Source organism: Lepidochelys kempii, chromosome 16 (assembly GCF_965140285.1).
Source record: "Lepidochelys kempii isolate rLepKem1 chromosome 16, rLepKem1.hap1, whole genome shotgun sequence".
Classification (NCBI taxonomy): domain Eukaryota; kingdom Metazoa; phylum Chordata; order Testudines; family Cheloniidae; genus Lepidochelys; species Lepidochelys kempii.
The window spans coordinates 6,495,255-6,517,063 of NC_136395.1; the positions used below are offsets into that span (position 1 = coordinate 6,495,255).

Sequence of the window (21,809 nt, forward strand, 5' to 3'; positions counted from 1 at the left end):
CGGAAAGGGATCTGGGGGTCATAGTGGATCACAAGCTCAATATGAGTCAACAGTGTAACACTTGCAGAAAAAAGCAAACATCATTCTGGGATGTATTAGCAGGAGTGTTGTAAGCAAGACATGAGAAGTAATTCTTCCGCTGTACTCCGCGATGATTAGGCCTCAACTGGAATATTGTGTCCAGTTCTGGGCACCATATTTCAGGAAATATGTGGACAAATTGGAGAAAGCCCAGAGGAGTGCATCACAAATAATTAAAGGTCTAGAAAACATGCCCTATGTGCGAAAATTGAAAGAAGTGGGTTTATTTAGTCTGGAGAAGAAAAGACTGAGAGGGGACATGATAACAATTTTAAAGTACATAAAAGGTTGTTACAAGGAGGTGGGAGAAAAAATGTTCTCATTAACCTCTGAGGACAGGACAAGAAGCCATGGGCTTAAAGTGCAGCAAGGGAGGTTTAGGTTGGACATTAGGAAAAACTTCCTAACTGTCAGGATGGTTAAGCACTGGAAAAAATTGCCCAGGAGGTTGTAAAATCACTGTCATTGGAGGTTTTTAAAAACAGGATAAACAAACACCTGTCAAGAATGGTCTAGTTATTAAGTAATCCTGCCATGAGTGCAGGGGACTGGACTAGATGACCTCTCGAGGTCCCTTCCAGTCCTACACTTCTATGATTATTGGTGTGGACTGTATTGTGTTTGCAGATAGCAAATGCGATCAAATCAAGATAGGCAATTACTAATTTTTAGGTCTGTGATCAATTTCTCTTTATCCATCAAAACAAGGTCTAATATAGAATTCCCCTGTGTTGGATGCAACAGTTTTTGGGTTGATAACTAGATAGATTCTCAGGGCTGAAAGCCTGCTGGGGCCAAACTAACCCTTGCCTCCTTGGCTGTATTTTGTGGCATTCAGTAGAATCACTTATAGTGAAGAATATCCATGTATGTGGACATCCAGAGCAGCACAGTCTGGTGGGTAATGCTGGTGAGGAACAGATGCACCATGTTAGCTCAGAAAGCAATTCCCAAACTGCTATGGCTTTGAGGGCATCTGGTTTTGGAGTCACCAGCTCAGGTTTAGGGTTTGCGGGTTTAAAGCAAAGCCAGTTCTGAGTTACCAGAGTGTAAGAAAAACTCTCATTAACTAGAAACCCCTTCCTCCTTCAGATAGCTCAGATGGCTGGAGAGGCTTTCCACAATATGGCTATGGCAAGAGGTAGTAGTGGTTTGCATGCTAAGGGGGAGTTGATGTTTCAGCCCCAGACCTTCCTTAAGGAGACTGCATAGGTTCAAGCGTTCTCCTTTGCTGGGCAGCTGCAGATCTGGGGTACCTTTCTGTTACAAAGCAGTAGCCCTAAGGGAGGGTAGATGCACAGGCTCCCCTTTCCAATCCATGGGGTTCTCAATAAGCAGCCTTGGGTGAGGCGGTCTTTCCTGGTTGTAAAGCCCAGGGGCTGGAGCAAGGCACTCCGTATTAAGGAGTGAGTTTTATGAGATCCCAGGAGAGTACTGGAGAGAGAGACAGGCCAAAGATTGGGCCAACGCAGTGGCGCTTTAGCCCAGGTATCTGCCAGAAGGAGCTGTGCCTTTTGCTAGCACCGCGATTCAAGGAAATGGCACATCAAGCACATGCTGTAAACATGCTGCACCAAGAAGAACCTGACTCCATGGCACCAATCTCTGTGCCGACCAGGAACCTTCCTCATAAGGCCCCCACATCTCCTGCTGCCTAGCCAGGGGGCAGCAAAGGGGCTGAGAGCAACCCAATGAAAGGTCAGCCCCAGAGGGAACTCCTGAGAAGATGGATTTAGAATGAACATGCCTCCTCAGCACATGGTGCACCTCCTGCTCATTCTAGCCACACTATGGGGCATTGTCTCCACCCAGCTCTTTGTGGGCATGGCCCGAGGGAGTGGGCTGATCAGTAGCTCCCCCTTCAGCGTGTTAATGTGCTGGTAACCAAAAGCTGAAATGTGCTGGCACAGCTTGTGAGAGGCTGAGCTTGGGCCTAGCAAGGGAAGGGGTGTCTTGAGGCCAGACCAGCACTTAGGATCCTTGCTGTGTTTACGTGATGGAGGGTTTGCATGACCGCTGAGGAACCAAAGTGCAGTGGCCACTCCTATGGGGAGATGATGGCTGGACTGGCTGAAACGGGAACAGAATCGAAAGGGAGGGGAGTTTGTTTAGAAATAGGAACCATGTAGTTACTCTCTAGGTTTGTGTGAAATCAGCCAGCTTCCATTAGATTGATGCTGTCTGGCTAGAGATGAGGTGCAGCGGAAGGTCACCCCATCCTGGTCTGGATGGCTCAGCTTCAGGACTGACAGGTTCGCACCGTCTCCATGTCCATTCAGACTGTAGCTTCTCTGCTTTGACTGTGGTACAATGGCTGATTCATACAGAAAGCTCCTGAAAAAAACATTGTCAAGATTGCATGGTGTAGGCAGTGCCCGAAGTAGGTTGCTTCTGCCTGTTTGTGTCTGCTGCTTTGTCAAAGGGTTGACCGGCTCAGTGGGTGGATCACTAGTGCACAGGGCCTTTTAGTCTCTAGATTGAGGGTTCAGTTCCACCCTTGGATCAAAGTACTTTCTAGCTGTCCAGTGGTGGCCTGTGTGAATTGCTGGTTTCAGTCCAGTTCCTCGTGGTCAGGTGTCTATAGCACAACAGACACCAATTAATTGCCAGCTTCACAGGCTGCATCTGCTTTGTAGGGCTCTCGGTCTGATACTTTCCAACAGCACTGGATGGAAACAGGGGGGGAAATAAAGAGATGTCTGTGAAGCCAGAGGGCAGAGTATTTTCTCCCTCTGGACCGTGCTTCTTTTGACCCCCCTTTCAGTGTCAGTCGCTGTGATTAAAGCTGCAGCAGAGGGTGAATACTGATCCCTGCTGAGTGCCCCCAACGATGCGACTGTAGTGCATTCCCACTGTGATGTGCCCCAGAGGCTGCACCTTAAAACCACTGCGTTTCTATGAGCACTCATGGCTGACTTTTGGGCTGATTGCCTTGCTCACTCCAAGAGGCTTCAGACTGGGAGCAGAAGCCTGTGCCTTTACTTCTTATTGCTGCTAGCAGCAAGAAACTTCATCCAACTCTTTTTATTGACAGGTCATTAAAAATGGCCCTGATGTGACAATCTGACTCTTATCTGATGTTTCTTTGTCTGCGCCTCACTCTCAATTGCTGGTTGCTTCCCCTTCCAGCTCCACTGCCTCAGCCGGCCTTGGCGTGTGCTGAAAAACATTGGATCTAATTCAGCAAAATTAACAGTGTTTAGTGTGGACAATGGGTCCTGGGTCCCTGGAAGCTGGTAGCTGCTCTTGAGTCATTGCAGTGTGTGTGTGAAATTCATGGCCATGAAAACGCCTCATGGACTATGAAATCTGGTCTTCCCCATGAAATCTCCTCTTTTGTGTGCTTTTACCCTATGCTATGCAGATTTCACGGGGGAGATCAGCATTTCTCAAATTCGGGGTCCGGACCCAAAATGGAGTTGCAGGGGGGTCACAAGGTTATTTTAGGGGGGGTCACAGTATTGCCACCCCTACTTCTGCGCTACCTTCAGAGCTGGGCGGCCGGAGAGCGGCAGCTGTTGGCCAGGTGCTCAGCTTTGAAGGCAGCGCCCTGCCAGCAGCAGCACAGAAGTAAGGGCGGCAACACCATACCAGGCCATCCTTACTTCTGCACTGCCTTCAGAGCCGCTCCCCCTTCACCAGGCTCCCATCTCCGCTCCCCATCTCTTCTTTCACCTGGCCCCCACCTCTGCTCCTGATCCCCATTCACCTGGCCCCTGCCTCCACTCCCAATCCCCCTTCACCTGGCCCCCGCCTCTGCTCCCGATTCCCCTTCATTTGGCCCTCATCTCTGCTCACCCAGTCCGCATTCACCTGGCCCCCGCCTCTGCTCCCGATTCCCCTTCATTTGGCCCTCATCTCTGCTCACCCAGTCCCCCTTCACCTGGCCCCCGCCTCTGCTCCCGATTCCCCTTCATTTGGCCCCCATCTCTGCTCACCCAGTCCCCCTTCACTTGGCCCCCACCTCAGCTCCCAATCCCCCTTTCACTTGGCCCCCACCTCACCTCCCAATCCCCTTGGCACTGGGCTCTTGTCAGAAAGGTGGCTGGCCCTCAGAAGCTCAGAATTGGAATCCCACCAGGGCCGCCTGGGGTTACGAGTAACCTGTTCGTCTTCCAGTGATATCCAGTGGGCTTCCTGAGTACTCTGTTCTGAGTGCAGGCCAGGACCTGGGGGCCCTAGGGATAGCTGACTCATTCCAGTGATCCTGGGGCGCCTCCCTTTGCAGGAGGATCCCATTTACACCTAGTGCATGCCAGAGGAGCAAAGCTAGGCACACAGAGAGCACAGAGCCATGGAGAGAGAGCCCTCCACGGCTCAGCCCAGGGAGACCTGAGGTGCAACCTCCACTCTGGCCCCTTCTCTCCCCCACTAATGCACTGACCCCATTGCACTCTCCCCCTCTGCTCCGCCCCTCCTCGTCCACTCCCCACCCCAGGCTGGACCATAACCCATGTTACCCAATAGAGCACCATGCTGATTGTGGAGCTGGGGAGCTCAGGGGACTGTAAAGGGAATTACGGACCCTTTATCCTCTGGGGTAGGCTCCCCCAAAGCAGCCTTTATCCCCAATCCTCCCTGCAGAGGAACCAGTGATAAATAAATCCACACAGCCATGGCAGAGTGAGCCCTGCTCATGGTAAGATCTCCACTTGCTCACCCAGCCCTCCCCGCTCCCTGTGCCCTCTCCTGTGTTCGTCCATTGGCTGTCTACACTGGGCCAGGGACCTTGTCTCCATGTTGTCCTGGCTCCCCACCTGCTGTTGATGCAGCTGGGCACAGATCCTCTGAAGTGACCAATGGGCGCAGCCCCATGCTGGGGAAGGGTCCACATCCCACACCGGCACTGCCAGGCCCCACCCAGGGTGGGAGCTCAGGAGAAAGACCAAGAGCCGGGTAGGCCTTAAAGGAAACATCCAACAGCTCTGTTCCCACCCCAAAGATGGTCAGTGGTGAGGTCACTGAAGGGGTGCTGGTGGGAGGGGCTCAAGGGGCTGCCTGATCTCTGGATGAAAGGAGGACCAGGACTGTCAGTCATGCACCTGACACCAGAAGCCAGCAAAGGTAACTGCAGGAGTTTGGCTGGAATCAACCAACTCCAGCAAAATCTCAGGTGTGTGGAAGTTGTGACCCTCCCCTGCCACGTGGTGCCTCTGCTCAGTGACAGATTGCAGATGTGATGCAAGCTCCTGGGACAGTTCCTGTTGCACCTTCCCCCTTACCGAGCCTCAGAGAGAAAAGCTCAAAGTTCTGCAAGGGGAGCTGAGCTTTGGTGTGTGAATGACAGAGCCCTGGAACGGCTGGGCTGTGCACCCCGAGCCGCTTGGATGCACGGGCTGGGGCTGGAAGCAGCTGGCTCTCTCTGAATCCCAAGGTATGCTGTGCTGTATGTTGGGGGAGATAACTCATCCTACTTACTGTGCAGATCCTGGAACAGCCAGGGGCTGGAGAATTCTGTCTCCAGTTTCATTTGTGTGTTTTCTTAGGCTGCTTCTAAAGTCATCCCGAAACCTGTTCTTTCCCCTCCGGCAAATGACCATACTGTTTCCTTGGCACTGCCTGCCATGCTCGTGTCCAAGTCTGGAGCAGCACTGATCCCTCACACACTCCATACATGGGCTTGTTCTCTCCACAGGAAGAAATGGAAGCCTAGTGAAGACTGGAGCAGCCTCCGGCTCTCTCTGTTTCAGCCCCGAAGGAGGCATTTTTAAAACCTCAGGTTTGCTCCTATGAACCCTGGGAAGGGCTGGTAATAGTGAGCCAGAGAAAGCGGTGCCCGCCGCACGGTGGGGACTGAGCCGCTCTGGAGTTCTGAGCATCATTTGAATTGGCTGGTTTCTGGCAAAGGCTGAACTGGTTTAATCCAATGATGTGATTTAATGAGGACAATAAAATCCTTCTTACGTGCAGCCCTCCCAGCAAAGGGGAGATGCTTGCCACGGAAAGGAGGGCTGGTCTCTCCTTTTGCTGCCTTCTGAGTCCGTTCTGAGGTATTTGCCAAAGCTTCTTTCTTTCTAGCATGCTGGTGAGGCAGTGGCGTGAGACTGGCCTGGCTCTGCCACCAGCAGGGATGTCCGCCACCTCTCTCCCACTTTCTGCCTCAGTGACTCTCTCAGGTGCGCGATTGCCAGGCAGTGCCAAGGAGCTGCCCAACGCTGCAGACAGCACGGTGGCTGTGGACAGCGGGACAGGGGTCCCTGGGCCAAGCCCTGCAAGCATCCTCAGCTGTGTCCTGTCCCCTTTCTCCTGTACTCTGGGAAGGTGGCTGCAGATGCTGGTATGTATCCCAGCACGAGCAGTATTGCTGGGGGATTACTCCCAGGAGCAGGAGGAGGGTGGGACGTTGTCCGCTCAGTTGCCTGATGGATGGGAAGCTAACAAGCCACCTCTCTATCTAACCTGGTAGTAAACTGTCAGAACAGGGGCTGGGGCAGGGTATGGCTGTGAGCAGCTGTGTTTGCTAGTGCATCCAGCACTTCAGCATGAACCCATGCTTGGTTCCCGTCAGGGCGTGTCCCGGTGGTACACCCTTCCCACCAACAGGGCTGTTGGAGCGGGCTGCAGAATCCACAGGAGTGCCAGCTCAGGGACAGGCCGGGTTTGCTCTGCCGCCTCTGCCAGGTGACGAGGAAACGAGGCAGTACAGGAACAGGATAGTAATGAGCAAACCTTGGGGACGCCCTGCTCTCCTCTGCAAGACTAACTGGGTCCCCAGGATCCCAGTGGGGCTTGACTTCAGAGTACTGGAGGGCTGCAGAGGGCAGTGGGTAGCAGGTAGCATGCAAGGTGGGAGTCGGGGACCTGACTTTCACGGATTTCCTGTGTGCCTCGGGGCCAGACATTTTACTTCCATGTGCCTGAGCTTTCTGCTCTGTAAGAGCAGGCACCTTGGCGACATGTGTTGGGAGCGTGGCTTGAGGGCACATGCCAAGCGCCAGGCTTTCAGTAGCTTTGGGCCCTGCCCTTGTTCTTTCTGCCTGGTGTTGGCTCCCCTTATTCTGGGTGGTGATGGGGTGGGGTCTCTTTTGACAACAGCTCCATGAGATACTGCACTGAGAGCTCTGCCCTGGCTGTGGTCCCAGCGCTCTCCTGGTGCCATACCTGCACCTTGTGAATAAAGCTCGGGCGTGACGCTGCATCGCTGCCCAATGGCACTGTATTGTAACGCACTGACCCAGCATCCTGCCCTGCATATGGGAGCTGCACTACTAAACATTGTGACATCTACAACTTTCCCACCCGGCCTCGAGCAGCTCCTGTGACAGACACTCCACGCGTGCAGAGCAAGCAGAGCAATGAGGGGGTGCTGGCAGCCAAGTATCATAGACTGAAAGGTGTTTAAGGGAATTGAGCTTGGCAGTCTCTGTGTGCTCCGGGGTGCTGAAGGTGGGAGCCTGTGGTCAGACATGGCGCTTGGGTGGACAGGCTAGTGTAGTCAGCCTGAAAGGGACAGACTCTCCTGTGTCTCAGTCTCTGTGTGTGCATGGGCACATGTGTGCATTTCCCTGGTTCTGCACATGCTTTTCAATTTCCTGTGCGTATGTGCGCAGGTGTGTCTCTGTGCGTACACATGTCTACAGTTCTCTATGCACACATGTATATGCATGTGCACTTCCCAGTGTGTATACACTCATATATTTCCCTGTGTGTGCACGTGTGCCCTTCACTGTACATATGCACATGCGTGTTTCCTTTGTGTGTGTGTATGTGTGTCCATGCATATCTTGGTGTACATATGTGTGTGTTTGTGCATTTCTCTGGGTGTGTATACAGATATGCATTTTGCTGTGTGTGTACACATTTGTTTATTTTTCTGTGTGCACACGTGTGCATTCGTGTGTGTTTTTATGCATGTTCCTGGGCGTTCTATGCATTTCTGTATGTGCGCATTTCCCTGTTCGTGCATTTCCCTGTGTGCATGTGTGAGTATTTCCATATGTGCATATGTGGGGACTTACCACACACACACGCACTATTAGTATACCGAAAGTTTTGGGTGTGCAACGACTCTGATGTAAACAGGTACTTGTTATTCAGTGCTCATGCAGTGTCAGTTCTGGCATTTACAACCCAAAGATTGGAAGGGGCTAGGGTTTGCTTCGGGATCAGGGGCTGTAACGCTCAGAGCTATAGTAATTGCTCCAGTTCATGCCTTGAATGCCCTAAGAGCAAAGCCAGCTTGGAATCCTGTACCCTGCTCAGCTCAGGTTACAGCCTCCAGCATGCAGTGAGAGCAGCATGTCCCTGTCACGGCACCCCCCCAACAGCAACCCCTTGCTCTTCCTCCCGTGGAGACTTCCACGCTCCCCCAGCCCCAAGGGGCGAGCTGAGTTTGATTACTGATGATAGGGCCACACACTCTCCAGTTCCCCTTTTCCACCCCGTCCTTCCCACCTGCACAGAGCAGCTAGGGATATTTGTCACCCAGTCATTGTGTTCACTAGCACCAGCTTTCAGACCTAATGTAATCACCACAGCCAGGCCAGGTTAGCCAGATCAGGAATCGGTTTGTGGATGGTAGCTAGCTGCCTGGCTTTGGCAGAAGTCCCAGGAATGTCTCCAAAAGTGCGTCAAGAGGAGAAAAGCGGGGCCGGAACGGATTCTGGATTAGGGGCTAGGCTCACATGAGCTTTCTAGTGGCAGGTCTCTAGTCTGTGTTGTGACTAACAGGCCTACAGGCAGCTCCTGCATGGGGAGTGTGTCAAGCTGTCCTGCAGTGGCTCAAGAGCATGAGCACCAACCTCAGGGCAGACTGTTAAGAACCAGGGCACAATCCCTAAACAGACTGAGTTCTGTACTTGGAGTTCACCAACCAATTATCATGTGTAAACTCCTCAGGCACCATAACAGCCTAAACGTGGGGTCACAGACAGTCCCTTTGGGCACTCTGATCTGTCGCACCACCCAGGTGATAGATGGTCCCTTACACCACAAATCACAGCAATATTCAGGTTACTTCCAATGCCAAAGGACCAGTTACTTACCCCAAGTCAATTTCACCTTAGATCTCATGCCAAATACAAGGCTTGTAGCCAATCCTGTAATAAACTACATACAGATTTATGAATAGGAAAAGGAGAAAGAGTTATTTATGAGGTTAAAGCAGGTAAATGTACGTGTACAAATGAGTTACAATCTGCAGTTTCAAAAGGTAATAGAAGTTTCTATAATAAGCAAGCTCTAGATGTCCTTTAGAGCTAACCCAGGTTAAGCACTTGGGATCCTTTGCTTATGCATAGAAACCTAGCCCCCCCAAGAGTCCAAGCAGCAATAAGAACCAGTTGCCTCCTGTTAGGGGTTTTTATTCCCTTTCCCCTTTATGCTTTGAGCTGCAAACTCAGCTGATGGGAGGAATACACTTGCAAGACTCATCTTTTTTGGGGGGGTTAGAAGTAAACAACAAAGTCTTTTGTCCTCCTTGACGTTTCACTCTAGTCTGCCTGGCATCAATAGGCCTTCCTTGTCAGGCAGAACGTAACCTCTTCTGTTGGACCTCAGTGCTTCACGTCCCTCTCCTGTCTGGTGATTTACACAGCCCAAGTCTACGTGACAAAATTAAGTTGACCTGAGTTACATCGACGTACAGCTACTGCATGTCCACACTACACTCCCTTCTGTCAGCAGTGTCCGTGTCCTCACTACCAGGGCTTGCATCAATGCAGAGAGCAGTGCACCGTGGCAGCTATCCCACTGTATAACTTGCCATCAGCTAGCAGTGTTTTGGGAAGGGTTTGCAATGCCTCCTGGGGTAGGGTGACCAGACAGCAAGTGTGAAAAATCGGGACGGGGGTGGGGGGTAATAGGAGCCTATATAAGAAAAAGACCCAAAAATCGGGGCTGTCCCTATAAAATCGGGATATCTGGTCACCCTATCCTGGGGGCAAACGAGTTTCGCAGGGGTGACTGGGAACATGGTTTCAACATCCCTTGATGAAGTTTTCTCCATCCCATAATTTTATCTGCATCCTATAATGTTTTGCGCCCCATTTCAAAAGCCCTGCAAACCCCCATCTCTGTGTGAAGCCTGGATCCTGCACAGCTGTGCCCTGTTGTGATGAGTGTTGCGAGCATGAGGCACCTGATCCTGCAGTATTTGCAGAGCCACGAGAGGAGCTGCGGGGAACTTGACAATTCCTTGAAGGCTAGCTTGCTGTAGGACACAGAAAGAAACAATTCAAGGTTGCTGTTGGCATCCATGGAGCAGCTGCAGACGATGGAGCGCTGGCTTTAGGCCCGAGAAACCAGCACCGACTGGTGGGATCACATCAATATGCAGGTTTGGGATGACAAGCAATGGCTGCAGAACTTTTAGATGTGCAAGGCCACATTTCTGCACACATGTATGTGCAGAGCTTGCCCCAGCCCTCTGGCACAGTGACACCAAAATGAGAGCCGTACTGACAGTGGAGAAGCGAGTGGTGATCACAAGTTGGAAGCTTGCAATACGAGATTGCTACCAATCAGTCGGGAATCAATTTGGAGTTGGGAAATCCACCGTGAGGCTTGCTGTGATACAAGTGTGCAGGGTTATTAATAGCGTCCTGCTACGAAGGACTGTGAGTCTGGGCAAAGTGCAGGGCATAATGGATGGTTTTGCAGCAGTGGGGGAATAGACGTCACACACAGCTCTATTTTGGCACCAGACCACCTCGCCAGAGAGTACATCAACAGAAAGGGCCACTTCTCTGTGGTAATGCAAGCACTGGTGGATCACCAGGGATATTTTACTGACATCAACATGGGATGGTCAGGGAAGGTGTGTGACGCATGCATCTTTGAGAATACAGGTCTGTTCAGAAAGCTGCAAGCAGGGACTTTCTTTCCAGACCAGAGGATTACCATTGGAGATGTTGAAATGCCAAAACTGATCCTAGGAGACCCAGCCTACTCCTTACTCCCATGGCTCACAAAGCCCTACACTGCCACCTTGACAGCAGAAAGGAGAGCTTCAAATACAGGGTGAGCAGGTGCAAAATGACGGTTGAATGTGCTTTTGCCTTTTGAAAGGTCACTGGCGCTGTCTACTCACAAGATTAGACCTTGGTGAAAAAAATATCCCAATGGTTATAGCTGCCTGTTGTGTGCCTCATAATGTCTGTGAAGCAAAGGGGGAGGCATTTCCGCTGGGGTGGAGGGTGGAAGTGGAACAGCTGGCTGCTGATTTTGAGCAGCCAGATAGCAGGGCTATAAGAAGAGCTTGACAGGGAGCAATATGGCTCAGGGAGGCTTTGAAAGACCATTTTAATAGTGTCAAGTATCAGGGGGTAGCTGTGTTAGTCTGTATCCACAAAAACGACAAGGAGTCCGGTGGCACCTTAAAGACTAACAGATTTATTTAGGCATAAGCTTTCATGGGTAAAAAAAACCACTTCTTCAGATGCAACATCTGAAAAATAAATGTTAGTCTTTAAGGTGCCACCGGACTCTTTATCATTTTAATAGTGAGCCACAGTAATGTGTGTTGCTGTAGCATGCTATGTCTGGCATTGTTCTTTGCACCCCATTATGAACCTTATAATGAGTACTCTGTGTGTAGTAAAATAACATTGCAAATGCACTTATTGCTGTTATCTGTGACTGTCAGCCCCAGCCAGCATATGTTGTGAACAAATAAAGATGAATTAAGTTTCCATAAATAGACTTTTATTCCAAACCCAGGTAAACAGACATATTTATAACTGAATGAAACTTTATAAATACAGGGGAAAAGAACCTTTAAAGGGGAAGAATCCCATGCACCGCTACAGGCTGGGGACCGACTGGCTAAGCAGCAGTTCTGCAGAAAAGGACCTGGGGATTACAGTGGATGAGAAGCTGGATATGAGTCAGCAGTGGCCCCTCGTTGCCAAAAAGGCCAACGGTATATTGGGCTCTATTAATAGGAGCTTTGCCAGCAGATCGAGGAAAGTGATTATTCCCCTCTATTCAGCACTGGTGAGGCCACACCTGGAGTATTGCATCCAGTTTAGGTCCCCCCCACTACAGAAGGGATGTGGACAAATTGGAGAGAGTCCAGCAGAGGGCAATGAAAATGATTAGGGGCTGGGGCACATGACTTACGAGAGAGGCTGAGGGAACTGGGATTATTTAGTCTGCAGAAGAGAAAAGTGAAGGGGGATTTGATAGCAGCCTTCAACTACCTGAAGGGGGATCACAAAGAGGATGGAGCTCGGCTGTTCTCAATGGTGGCAAATGACAGAACAAGGAGCAATGATCTCAAGTTGCAGTGGGGGAGATCTAGTTTGGATATTAGGAAACACGATTTCACTAGGAGGGTGGTGAAACACTGGAATGCGTTACCTAGGGAGGTGGTGGAATCTCCATCCTTAAAGGTTTTTAAGGCCCAGCTTGACAAATCCCTGGCTGGGATGATTTAGTGGGTATTGGTCCTGCTTTGAGCAGGGGGTTGGACTAGATGACCTCCTGAGGTCTCTTCCAGCCCTGATATTCTATGGAAGAACAGTCCTTTCCATTTCACAAACACATACACCAACCGTGCCTCTCGCAGGTCAGTGTATGTGCGGCTGGGATTGCCTGTATTCTCCCCCGGGGTGCAGTAGTAGGGATAGTGCAGCGGCCTTGGACGCCGCATGGAATGTGTGTGTGTGTTGGGGGAGGGGGGTGGAAGGTGGTCTCAAAATGCAGTTCTCTATGGGCTGTCACTAGAAATGCTCCTGAAATGAGTGTCTGTGACCAGAGTATCTTGCTGTGGACACTGCAGCACAGCCCTGAGCTTGGCCATGGGTTCCCCTGCCCATGGATCGCAAGGAACCTGGGGCAGTTGTCATGGCCAGCTCTCCAGGGTGAAGGGGAGCAGCTCCCACTGGCGGCAGCGAGACTTCAAACTCGCTTGGGGGTTCAGTGCCTGCACCATGCAGGACCCATGTACAGCTCAAGGTGCCCCTCCCTGGGGCCAGATTCTGCCTCTGACCCATGCCTGTCTGACATCAGGGAGCGTGTGTGAATGTGTGTACGGGGCACTTTGCACTGGCTGGCAGACACCAGAGCTAGTGAGATTTTCTGTTGGTGACAAGAGGAAGCCAGAGCTCCATGTTAGGTGCTGGACCAGGCTTGGCAATGAGGCATTTCATGCCCTGCTCTGCCATGCCACAGCATGGACCGTCCCCGCTGTCTCTCTTGCGGGGGTGGTTATATGTACAGGCTGATGGCTGTGTACTGAGCTGAGTCTCAAGCATGCCCAACTCTGCCCCTTTCCAAGGCTGGAAATGTGTTTACATTCAGGTCGGGCTGAATGATAGCTGAGCGCATTGTGTAATCAGCGCAGCCAGGGAGGAGCAAGGAGCTAATGGGAATGGTGGCTCTTGTGCAGAGTGCTGGGTAAACAGCGGAAGTGGAGTGGCCTGTTGATAGCTGAGGTGTCAGTCCACAGCCTGTAGGGCAATGTGCCTATCCAAGTCAATACAACATAATACCAGGGGAAGTGGATTTAGCAGAGGCATTTGGAATCTGGCCTTGCTGTTAACAGTTATCAGCAGGCTAGGGGGAGGGCAGTTCGTCAGAGTGAGGGCTCTGCTCAGCTAGCTGCCACCCCCTGCTTCCGCCTGGTTTGCGATGTGCTGGGCTCTGGTGCTTTCTCTGCCTGCCCAGCCAGCCAGAGGCAGAGCAAAGCCAGCCAGAAATAACTGTAATGCAGAAGGCTATGGAGGAGGAGTTGGCAAGGTGCTAGCTGAAGACGCAGCAGCCCCTCCCCAGACGGCGCGCTCCTTTGTGCTGATGCACAGCTCCAGTGCCACACCCCATGCCCGTGCTCTGGGACCGGGGCGGCTCAGAGCGGCAGTTCTGGCAGCATTTTGTGGGCGTGCGGGTGTGTGAGCACCTGGGCGTGTGCACAGGGGTGTGGAGTAGAAGGGGACTGGGCTCTGCCAGCAGAAGGGAAACAGGCACCTTGTTTGGCAGCTGGGGCACGTTAAACCATAGCAAATGCGAACACGCTGGGCACTGCAGTTTTCTTCTCCCTTTGTAGCTTGTTGATTCCCTTGGGAGCGGTGCTGGCTCGAGGGGGCCTAGAGTGAGGAATTGTGAGCGGGGCGGCAGGCGCACAGTGCAGGGACTGCTGGGGTCAAGGGCCTTCTGTCTGAGAGACTCCACACATTTTCCAGTAGAAAGTAGTCTGGAAACATAGCGGCAGAGTTTCTATTTGCAGGAAGCACTAAAACTGGTCTCTTGCTTAGTGTCGCCTGAGGACAGAACAAGCTGGAAAAGCTGATGCAAGGAGTTTAAATATGATCTATAGATTTGCCTAGTGGCACCGTGGTCATCCACCTCCCTTTTCTCAGCAGGTAATGGTGTCTCTGGGGAACTCCAGCAGAGCCCGCAATAGAACAATGGGCACAAAGGAGCGCGCTGTCTGGGGAGAGGCTGGTGCGCCTTCAGCAAGCATTTGACATGGACATTAATAACTGCAGAAGCAGAGGCTGGCTGCTGCGCTAGCATCCCACCGAAGCTCTGATGTGGCCCACTGAAGCTCTGATGTGGACATATATAGGGCACAGGCGCTGCTAGTTCTCATGCAGCGGGCGGAGCTGCAGGTTGGGTATTGCTGCAGGTAGACGTGGCTGCTGCTAACTGGGATTCAGCTCCTTGCTGAGAGAACAGATTTGGTATGTGTTTCACTGAAAGTTTTGTGGTGTGTGGTTTGTGCCGTTGATCTGCTGCGAACTGGCTGGGGCTTGAAGTGTCCAGAGAGGCAGCATGTACCCAGAGTTTGGAGCAGGAATGTCATTTTAAATCAAAAGGTGTCAGGACTCCCTGCTCCAGTTCTGCTTTTGGTCTCTGATGGGGGAATCTGTTCTGTTTCACTGTTGCTTTGTCACCTCGCAAAGTGATGCCGAATGGTATCTTCTTTCACAGGATTAAAAAAGAAAAGTGATAGCATTAAAGGGAGAAATGAGCTGGGGTTTGTAGGAAGTGTGGCTGTTTGCAGTTTCCCCTCAAGTGCTGGGCTGTTCTAGCAGGGCCCTTTGGAGAAACCATCCTCTGGCAAAAGTAACCATTTACAATGTGAGCTGCAGACAATGCGCTTTCTGCTGGAATGTGAAGCTGCTCAGGAAGGAGTGCTGGCGGGTTCGCTGCTTTTGCAGCCATTTATCAAACGTGTGTGTGATCTAGCAGCCAGCTTTAAACTGACCACTTCAGCAAACTCCCCTTGAACACAGAGTGGTGGGTTTCAGAGTAGCAGCCGTGTTTGTCTGTATTCGCGAAAAGAAAAGGAGGACTTGTGGCACCTTAGAGACTAACCAATTTATTTGAGCAGAAGCTTTCGTGATGCATTCAGTTGTGTGTGCGCTTTATTAATCTCAGCTGGGAGAGAAGGGGAGGGTGGAGGAGTTGGACAAGGAAAAATGGAGCTGGGGCCAATAATCCATTTTCTTGGTGGTGTGTATGAAGCCAGCGGTTGGGGAGGGCGGGCTCAGGGCTGTGACTGTAGGTGACTGCACATGAGGAGATCTCTTCCTCTTAGTGTGTTTCTCTGATTGCTAGGAACATGCTGCGTGCAGTTAGAGCTGCCTCTCTGCTCCGCTCTGCTTGGTGCTGGGAGGGTGTTTGTACCCTGCTCTGATGTGTCCTGACACTTTCAGAAGGCTGGCACAGTCTTGCCTGCTTGGGTGAATTCCTCTGCTTTGGGGTTTCCAACTCCTGACAGCCCTGCGTGCCCTGTGAACTCTGGGCATATGCATCAGGTTCCATGCAATCCCGTTCTGTGATTCTCCGAGAAGGTTACCCAGTTCATGGAGGCTACCTGCCCCCAGTTGCTTGTTTTCAAGGCTGTCTGGGACACTCCATCTCCTGAGCAGCAAGGGGGTTGCAGTTTTGGGAGATGAGAGAGGCATGGGCTCTGTGTCACAATCCTGTCTAGTCTGGAATACGCTGCCCTTGTGATCGTCTCACCAGATGTTTCAGTGCTGTGAGAGCGCAGGTGATGGGCACCCAGGCCACAGGGCTTGGAGCCTGGCTGCTCTCCGGGCACGTGCGCCAGGTGAGAGGCCGAGATAGTTCACGGATTAAAACCAGATGCCATGGCTACTAAAGAGTAACATGGCAAAAGCAACAAGGAAAGGAAGTGACTGAGAGACATGGCCCCTCTGAGCCCCTGGGCTCACAGCGGGGTGAGCTGAGCAGTGCCATGCCTGGCCTGCGAGCAGCGAAAGGCGAGGTTGCTGTAGTTAGCGCACTGACCTGGCAGGGAGCACGTTTCAAGGCAGCCGAGCACGCAAGTGACTCGATCTCACTGGTTTTAATCTAGTTCTTCGCATTATTTAATTACATCAGCAAATCTCCCCCCTTCCCCCCCAAGTGGGACAGCATTTGTATGGTGCCCCTGGCATGGCAGGACAGGCGGGTGGCCGTGCAGGAAGGCGGCAGAGCTAAGCAGAAGCTCGGTGCCTGTTCTCTGCATGGCTCTGGCTGTCATGGTCTGTCTTAGGTTGATGAGCATACAGCCAGCCCCCTGGATCTACACAGGGAAATCCCAGGCAAGCTCCTCTTTCCAGGAGGTGAAGAGTGGAGTGCAGGCAGCAAGGGCTTGTGTCATAAACCGTTGCAGCTTTCGCACACTCTGTCCCTCTCCCTGACACAGGCACATGGCCATGCACACTGCCCACCCCCCCTCCCAGCTTGAGATCTAACTACCAGTGACTGTCTCGCAGGGGCCTGGGAAGCTCTGGCAGGCTGGCTGCTCAGGGAAGGTCTGTTGTTGCTGTTTGACTGCTGCCGTCTCCAAGATGCCATCGCTACGGGAAAGGATATTATTCCAGAGTTGAACAAACAAGCTTGTTTACAGTTCATTTCCAGAGCGTGCGGAGCCTGGTCCTTTTATGGACATATGGTGTGGTCACTGCAGCAGTGAGGGCTGTGTGAAACCCTATTAAGACTTGGTTTATCCAGAGCTATCAATTGGGGATGACAGTAATGGGGTAATGGGATTATTCCAGGCTGCTGACATAGGATCATTTCCTTCTGCAAAGGCCTTTGTCTCCTTCCAGGGCTCGGAGACATTTCAAGCAAGGCTGGCTTTTGGTTTTGTTTGCTTTTCAAGATCCAGACGGTTACAATGGCACCCAGTGTCCTCGTTTATACATGTACCAGGAAAGCTCCCCAAGCCGATTGGACAATCCTGCTGTCTCTGATTCTACAGCACAGGCTGGTGTTGCTGGTACATTTATTGTTCTTCACCAGTTCAATAGGTTCAGTGCTGCCTAGATTCAATAGTTAAGCAGAGAGTTGCTGTGAGATCCCTCTGGAATGGGGCCAGCGCCTGATGCTGGCCTCTGCGCAGGTGAGTCTCCCACTCTGGCCCTGCACAGGGACAACCCATCCCAGTGGAATCCAGTGCCTGGATGGCAGTCCCCTCCAGGTGAGCAGCTGGAGGGAGCTGAGACGCTCAACATCCCTCTCAGCATCCTGTCCTGGCTGCCCCCGCTAGCCGGGCTATGGACACAGCACACGATCAACCCCACTCATGCTGGCCCGCCATGTTCTGGGCTGTGCTGTCCCAGTCACAATCCCAGGGTCAATGATCAGTGTACAGAATGAGCAGAGGGAGTGGGGGAGACCTCTCCTGTTGGAATTTATTGCAGAGTTTGGTGGGGGCCAGGTGCCCCTTTGGCCTGGGAAGAGGTGTTCCAGGTGCTGCTGTTGGCCGGCGTAGCTCTGGCAGGTTTCTGCAGTAGAAGTCCTTGTCATATCCCCTTTGCTGTCTCCCTTTCCCCCTGCCCCTGCTGATGCAGCCCTGGGCCTGGCAGGGGCACTCTCCTGCCCAGAGATGAGATGCAGGTTTGGATGGCAAGCCCTTCCCTTTAAATCACAGCTCTGGATAACTTGCACCCAAATTTGTACTGTGGATTTTCGATAAGCCTTGAAACCCTGGGAAGTGCCAGAGGACGGGAAGAAAGCAAATGTCTTGCCAATATTTAAAAGGGTAAATGGGATAACCCGGGTAGTTATAGGCCTGTCAGTCTGACATCAATCCTGGGCAAGATACATGGAGTGACTGATGCAGGACTTGATTCATAAAGAATTAAAGGAGGATAACAGGGTAGTTGGCCCACTAGAGAAAACTGGGCTCAGCTGTCCTGTTCCAGTCCAGGTGCTGCCAGCTGAGCCAGTGACGAGGGTGGGGCAGCTCATGGGGGACCAGCGGAGGCCAGGTGAGATGCAGTGATTCTGTCAGGAAGAGCAGGAGATGAGAACTGCCACAGAGAGAAGATGTTTCCTGGGAGAGGGCTGAATGCAGGAGAGCAGCAAGGGGGTGCTGGCTGGAGTCCCCAGGCCAGAGAGCCAGGGCCGGAGGGCTGGAGAGGGCTGACCCACTGGCATCTCTTTGCCAGAGAGCTGGGTCCTAGAGGACCCATGAGAGGCTCCCTGCAGAGAGGTTGTGGAAGCTCCAGCTGGGAAGAGTAGGGTTGTGCCCTGGAAGGAAAGCCTGGGGTGGCTGTTCTGGCCGGGGGGTAGGGGGGAAGGTCAGAGGATGACTGTTAAAGAGTCCAGGTCTGGCGGAAGACACTAGAGTGGTGGGAATGAAGCCCAGGTTTTAAAGCTGATTTGCACAGGTTGATATGGACTGTTGTGGGACAGCTGGTTTGGGACTTTTGTACTGTATTTTGGTTAATAAATTGTTGATGAACTAGAGAATAAGCTCGTATGGACTTTCTGGGAACCCAAGAGGGAAACAGGTGAGGGCCACTTGCAGGGCTGCCACAAGGGAGCGCCTGAGAGGAGGCCACTCATTCGCAGAGGGTAATATAATTAATGCCAGTCAACATGATTTATGGAAAATAGATCATGTCAAACTAACTTGTCATCCTTTTTTTTCTATGAGCGTACAAGTTTGGTTGATAAAAGTAATAGTGTGGATGTAATTGACACTCCTGTAAGGCACTTGACTTGGTACCACATGACATGATTAGAATGATATAAAATTAACCTAGTGGATCACTTGATGATTCCTTCTTCTCTTCATTCCCTCTGGGGCACCAGGCACTGGCCACTGTCAGAAGACAGGATACTGGGCTAGATGGACCCTTGGTCTGACCCAGTAGGACCATTCTTATGTTCTTAAATGAATTACAAATCGGCTAACGAATGGGTCTCAAAATATCGTTATAAACAGGGAATCGTCATTGAGTGGGGATGTTTCTAGTGTGGTCCTGCAGGTATCAGTTCCTGGCCCCACGCTATTTAACATATTTATAATCAGTGGCTCTCAGCCTTTCCAGACTACTGTCCCCCTTTCAGAAGGCTGATTTGTCTCGCATACCCCAAGTTTCACCTCACTTAAAAACTACTCAGACATAAAAATACAAAAGTGTCACAGCCATACTATCACTGAAACATTGCTGACTTTCTCATTTTTACCAAATAATTATAAAATAAATCCATTGGAATATAAATATCATATTTACATTTCAGTGTATAGTACATAGAACAGTATAAACAAGTCATTGTATGAAATTTTAGTTTGTACTGACTTCGCTAGTACTTTTTATGTAGCCTGTTGTAAAACCAGGCAAATATCTAGATGAGTTGATGTACCCCCTGGAAGACCTCTGTGTACCCCCGGGCTGAGAGCCACTGTTATAAATGACCTGGAATACAACATAAAATCATCACTGATAAAGTCTGCAGATGACACAAAAATTGGGGGCATGGTAATGAAGAGAACAGGTGACTGATACCAAGCAATCTGGATCACTTGGCAAACTGCATGCAAGCAAACAATATGCATTGTAATGCAGCTAAATGCAAATGTATCCATCTAGGAACAAATGATGTCAGCGAATAGGGGACTCTGCTGGGAAGCAGTGACTCTGAAAAAGATTTGGGGATTGTGGTGAATAATCATCTTCCAGTTCGATGCTGTGTCCAAAAGGGCTAATGCAATCCTGGGATGCACAAACAGGGGAATCTTGAGTAGGAGTCAAGGGGTTTTTTGACCACTGGCGGAATCTGTGTCCAGTTCTGGTGTCCACAGTTCGAGAAGGATAGTGAAATATTGGAGAGGGTTCAGAGAAGAACCATGAGAGTGATGAAAGGATTAGAAAACCTGCCTTATAGAGAGAGACTCAGGCCTGGTCTACACTGGGGGTGGGGAATCGATCTAAGGTACGCAACTTCAGCAATGAGAATAGCATAGCTGAAGTCGACGTATCTTATATCCACTTAGAATCAGTTACTTCACATCCTCGCGACACGGGATCGACGGCCGCCACTCCCCTGTCGACTCCCCTTCCGCCTCTCGCTGTGGTGGAGTTCCAGAGTCTACGGCAGAGTGATCATGGATCGATCACTACCCGCCAATCCGGCGGGTAGTGTAGACGTGGCCTCAAGGCGCTCAATCTATTTAGCTTAACAAAGAGAAACATAGACTATCAGGGACCTCAGAAGATCATCTAGTCCAACCCTCTGCTCAAAGCAGGGCCAATCCCCAATTTTTGCTCCAGATCCCTAAATGGCCCCCTCAAGAATTGAACTCACAACCCTGGGTTTAGCAGGCCAATGCTCAAACCACTGAGCTATCCCTCCTACCTCTGAGCTATTATTCCCGCCTGAAGGTTAAGGGGTGATTTGATCACAGTCTATAAGTACCTACATGGGGAACAAATATTTCATAACGGGCTCTTCAATCTAGCAGAGAAATGTCCAACACGAGCCAATGGCTGAACGCTGAAGCTAGATAAATTCAGATTGGAACTAAGGCATACATTTTTAATAATGAGAGTAATTAACCACTGGATCAATTTACTAAGGACTAAGGTGGATTCTCCATCACTGACAATTCTGAAATCAAGACTGGATTTTTTTCTAAAAGCTCTGCTCTAGGAATTGTTTGGGGGCAATTCTCTGGCCTGTGTTACACAGTGGGTGAGACTAGATGATCACATTGGCCCCTCTGGCCTCAGAATCTCTGAATTTCACACAGGCACCCGACAGACAGGGCTTACTTTCAGCTACTCGTAGTCTGCTGATTTGAGCCCAGTGACCAGAGAGAAATTCTGCATCTGTTCTTTTCAGGAGTCCCCTGAGCTGCCTAGGCCCCTGGGTGTTTCATTTGGGGCCAATAAAGTTTCCTTTCAGTTTGGTGCACACAGAGCCAGGTGAGCTCAGGGCTGCCCCTCCTCCAGAGATCTCTGCTATCTCTGAGCCATTCTCTGCCCTGCTCTTGCTCTCACAGACTGGTTACGTTCCAGCAGGCCTCTCCTCGGGTGCTGACATCCCACTCTACAGTGAACACTGTGGCTGGAGTTGGGACTTAACAGTCTTGCTGATGGTTCCGGCTTGAGATGGAAAACCTGCCGTGTGGCTCTGGAGAGGGGTGTCTGTTCATATCCTGCTCACAGCAGACCCTCTGATTGAATCTGCACAGAGATTTAATTTAATCCAAACATGTTTCTCGTCTTAAAGGAGCTTGTTCATTTCCTGTTAGCCCTTATCTGATGCGGGCATCCAACAATATTAAATGTAAAGATTGATCTGATAGGCAGCCTTCAGGCACGAGAAGAGACTGCCACAGGGATTGCTGCGAATCAGGGAGCACTAGGGCAAGTCGCCTGTGTAAGTTTTCCCATCATTATTTCACGAGATGATAATACTAAGGAGTGTGATATCAGTATGCTAGCGTGATTGCTGGGAACACTGGGTAGGATGAGACACACTGCAAGTTTGGAAACATCCAACATTTGTACAAGAAATTGTCCTGGGGGTGTGAAATG

At 51.0% G+C, this 21,809-nt stretch overlaps 1 protein-coding gene across 2 annotated transcripts in view; it reads left to right on the forward strand.

Moving 5' to 3' along the window:
* LOC140899398 (regulator of G-protein signaling 3) overlaps window positions 1-14,570 on the forward strand; it is a 133,964-nt gene extending 119,394 nt beyond the window's left edge. Inside the window, exon 12 of one of the 2 annotated variants that reach the window (XM_078849091.1) lies at window positions 14,379-14,568. In XM_078849091.1, the coding sequence (XP_078705217.1) occupies window positions 14,379-14,486 (108 nt within the window). In that variant the 3' untranslated portion in view covers window positions 14,487-14,568. Of the gene's footprint in view, window positions 1-14,378 lie in introns of both variants that reach the window. The other variant, XM_078849090.1, reaches the window with a different exon arrangement.
* Window positions 14,571-21,809: the final 7,239 nt, after the last annotated feature.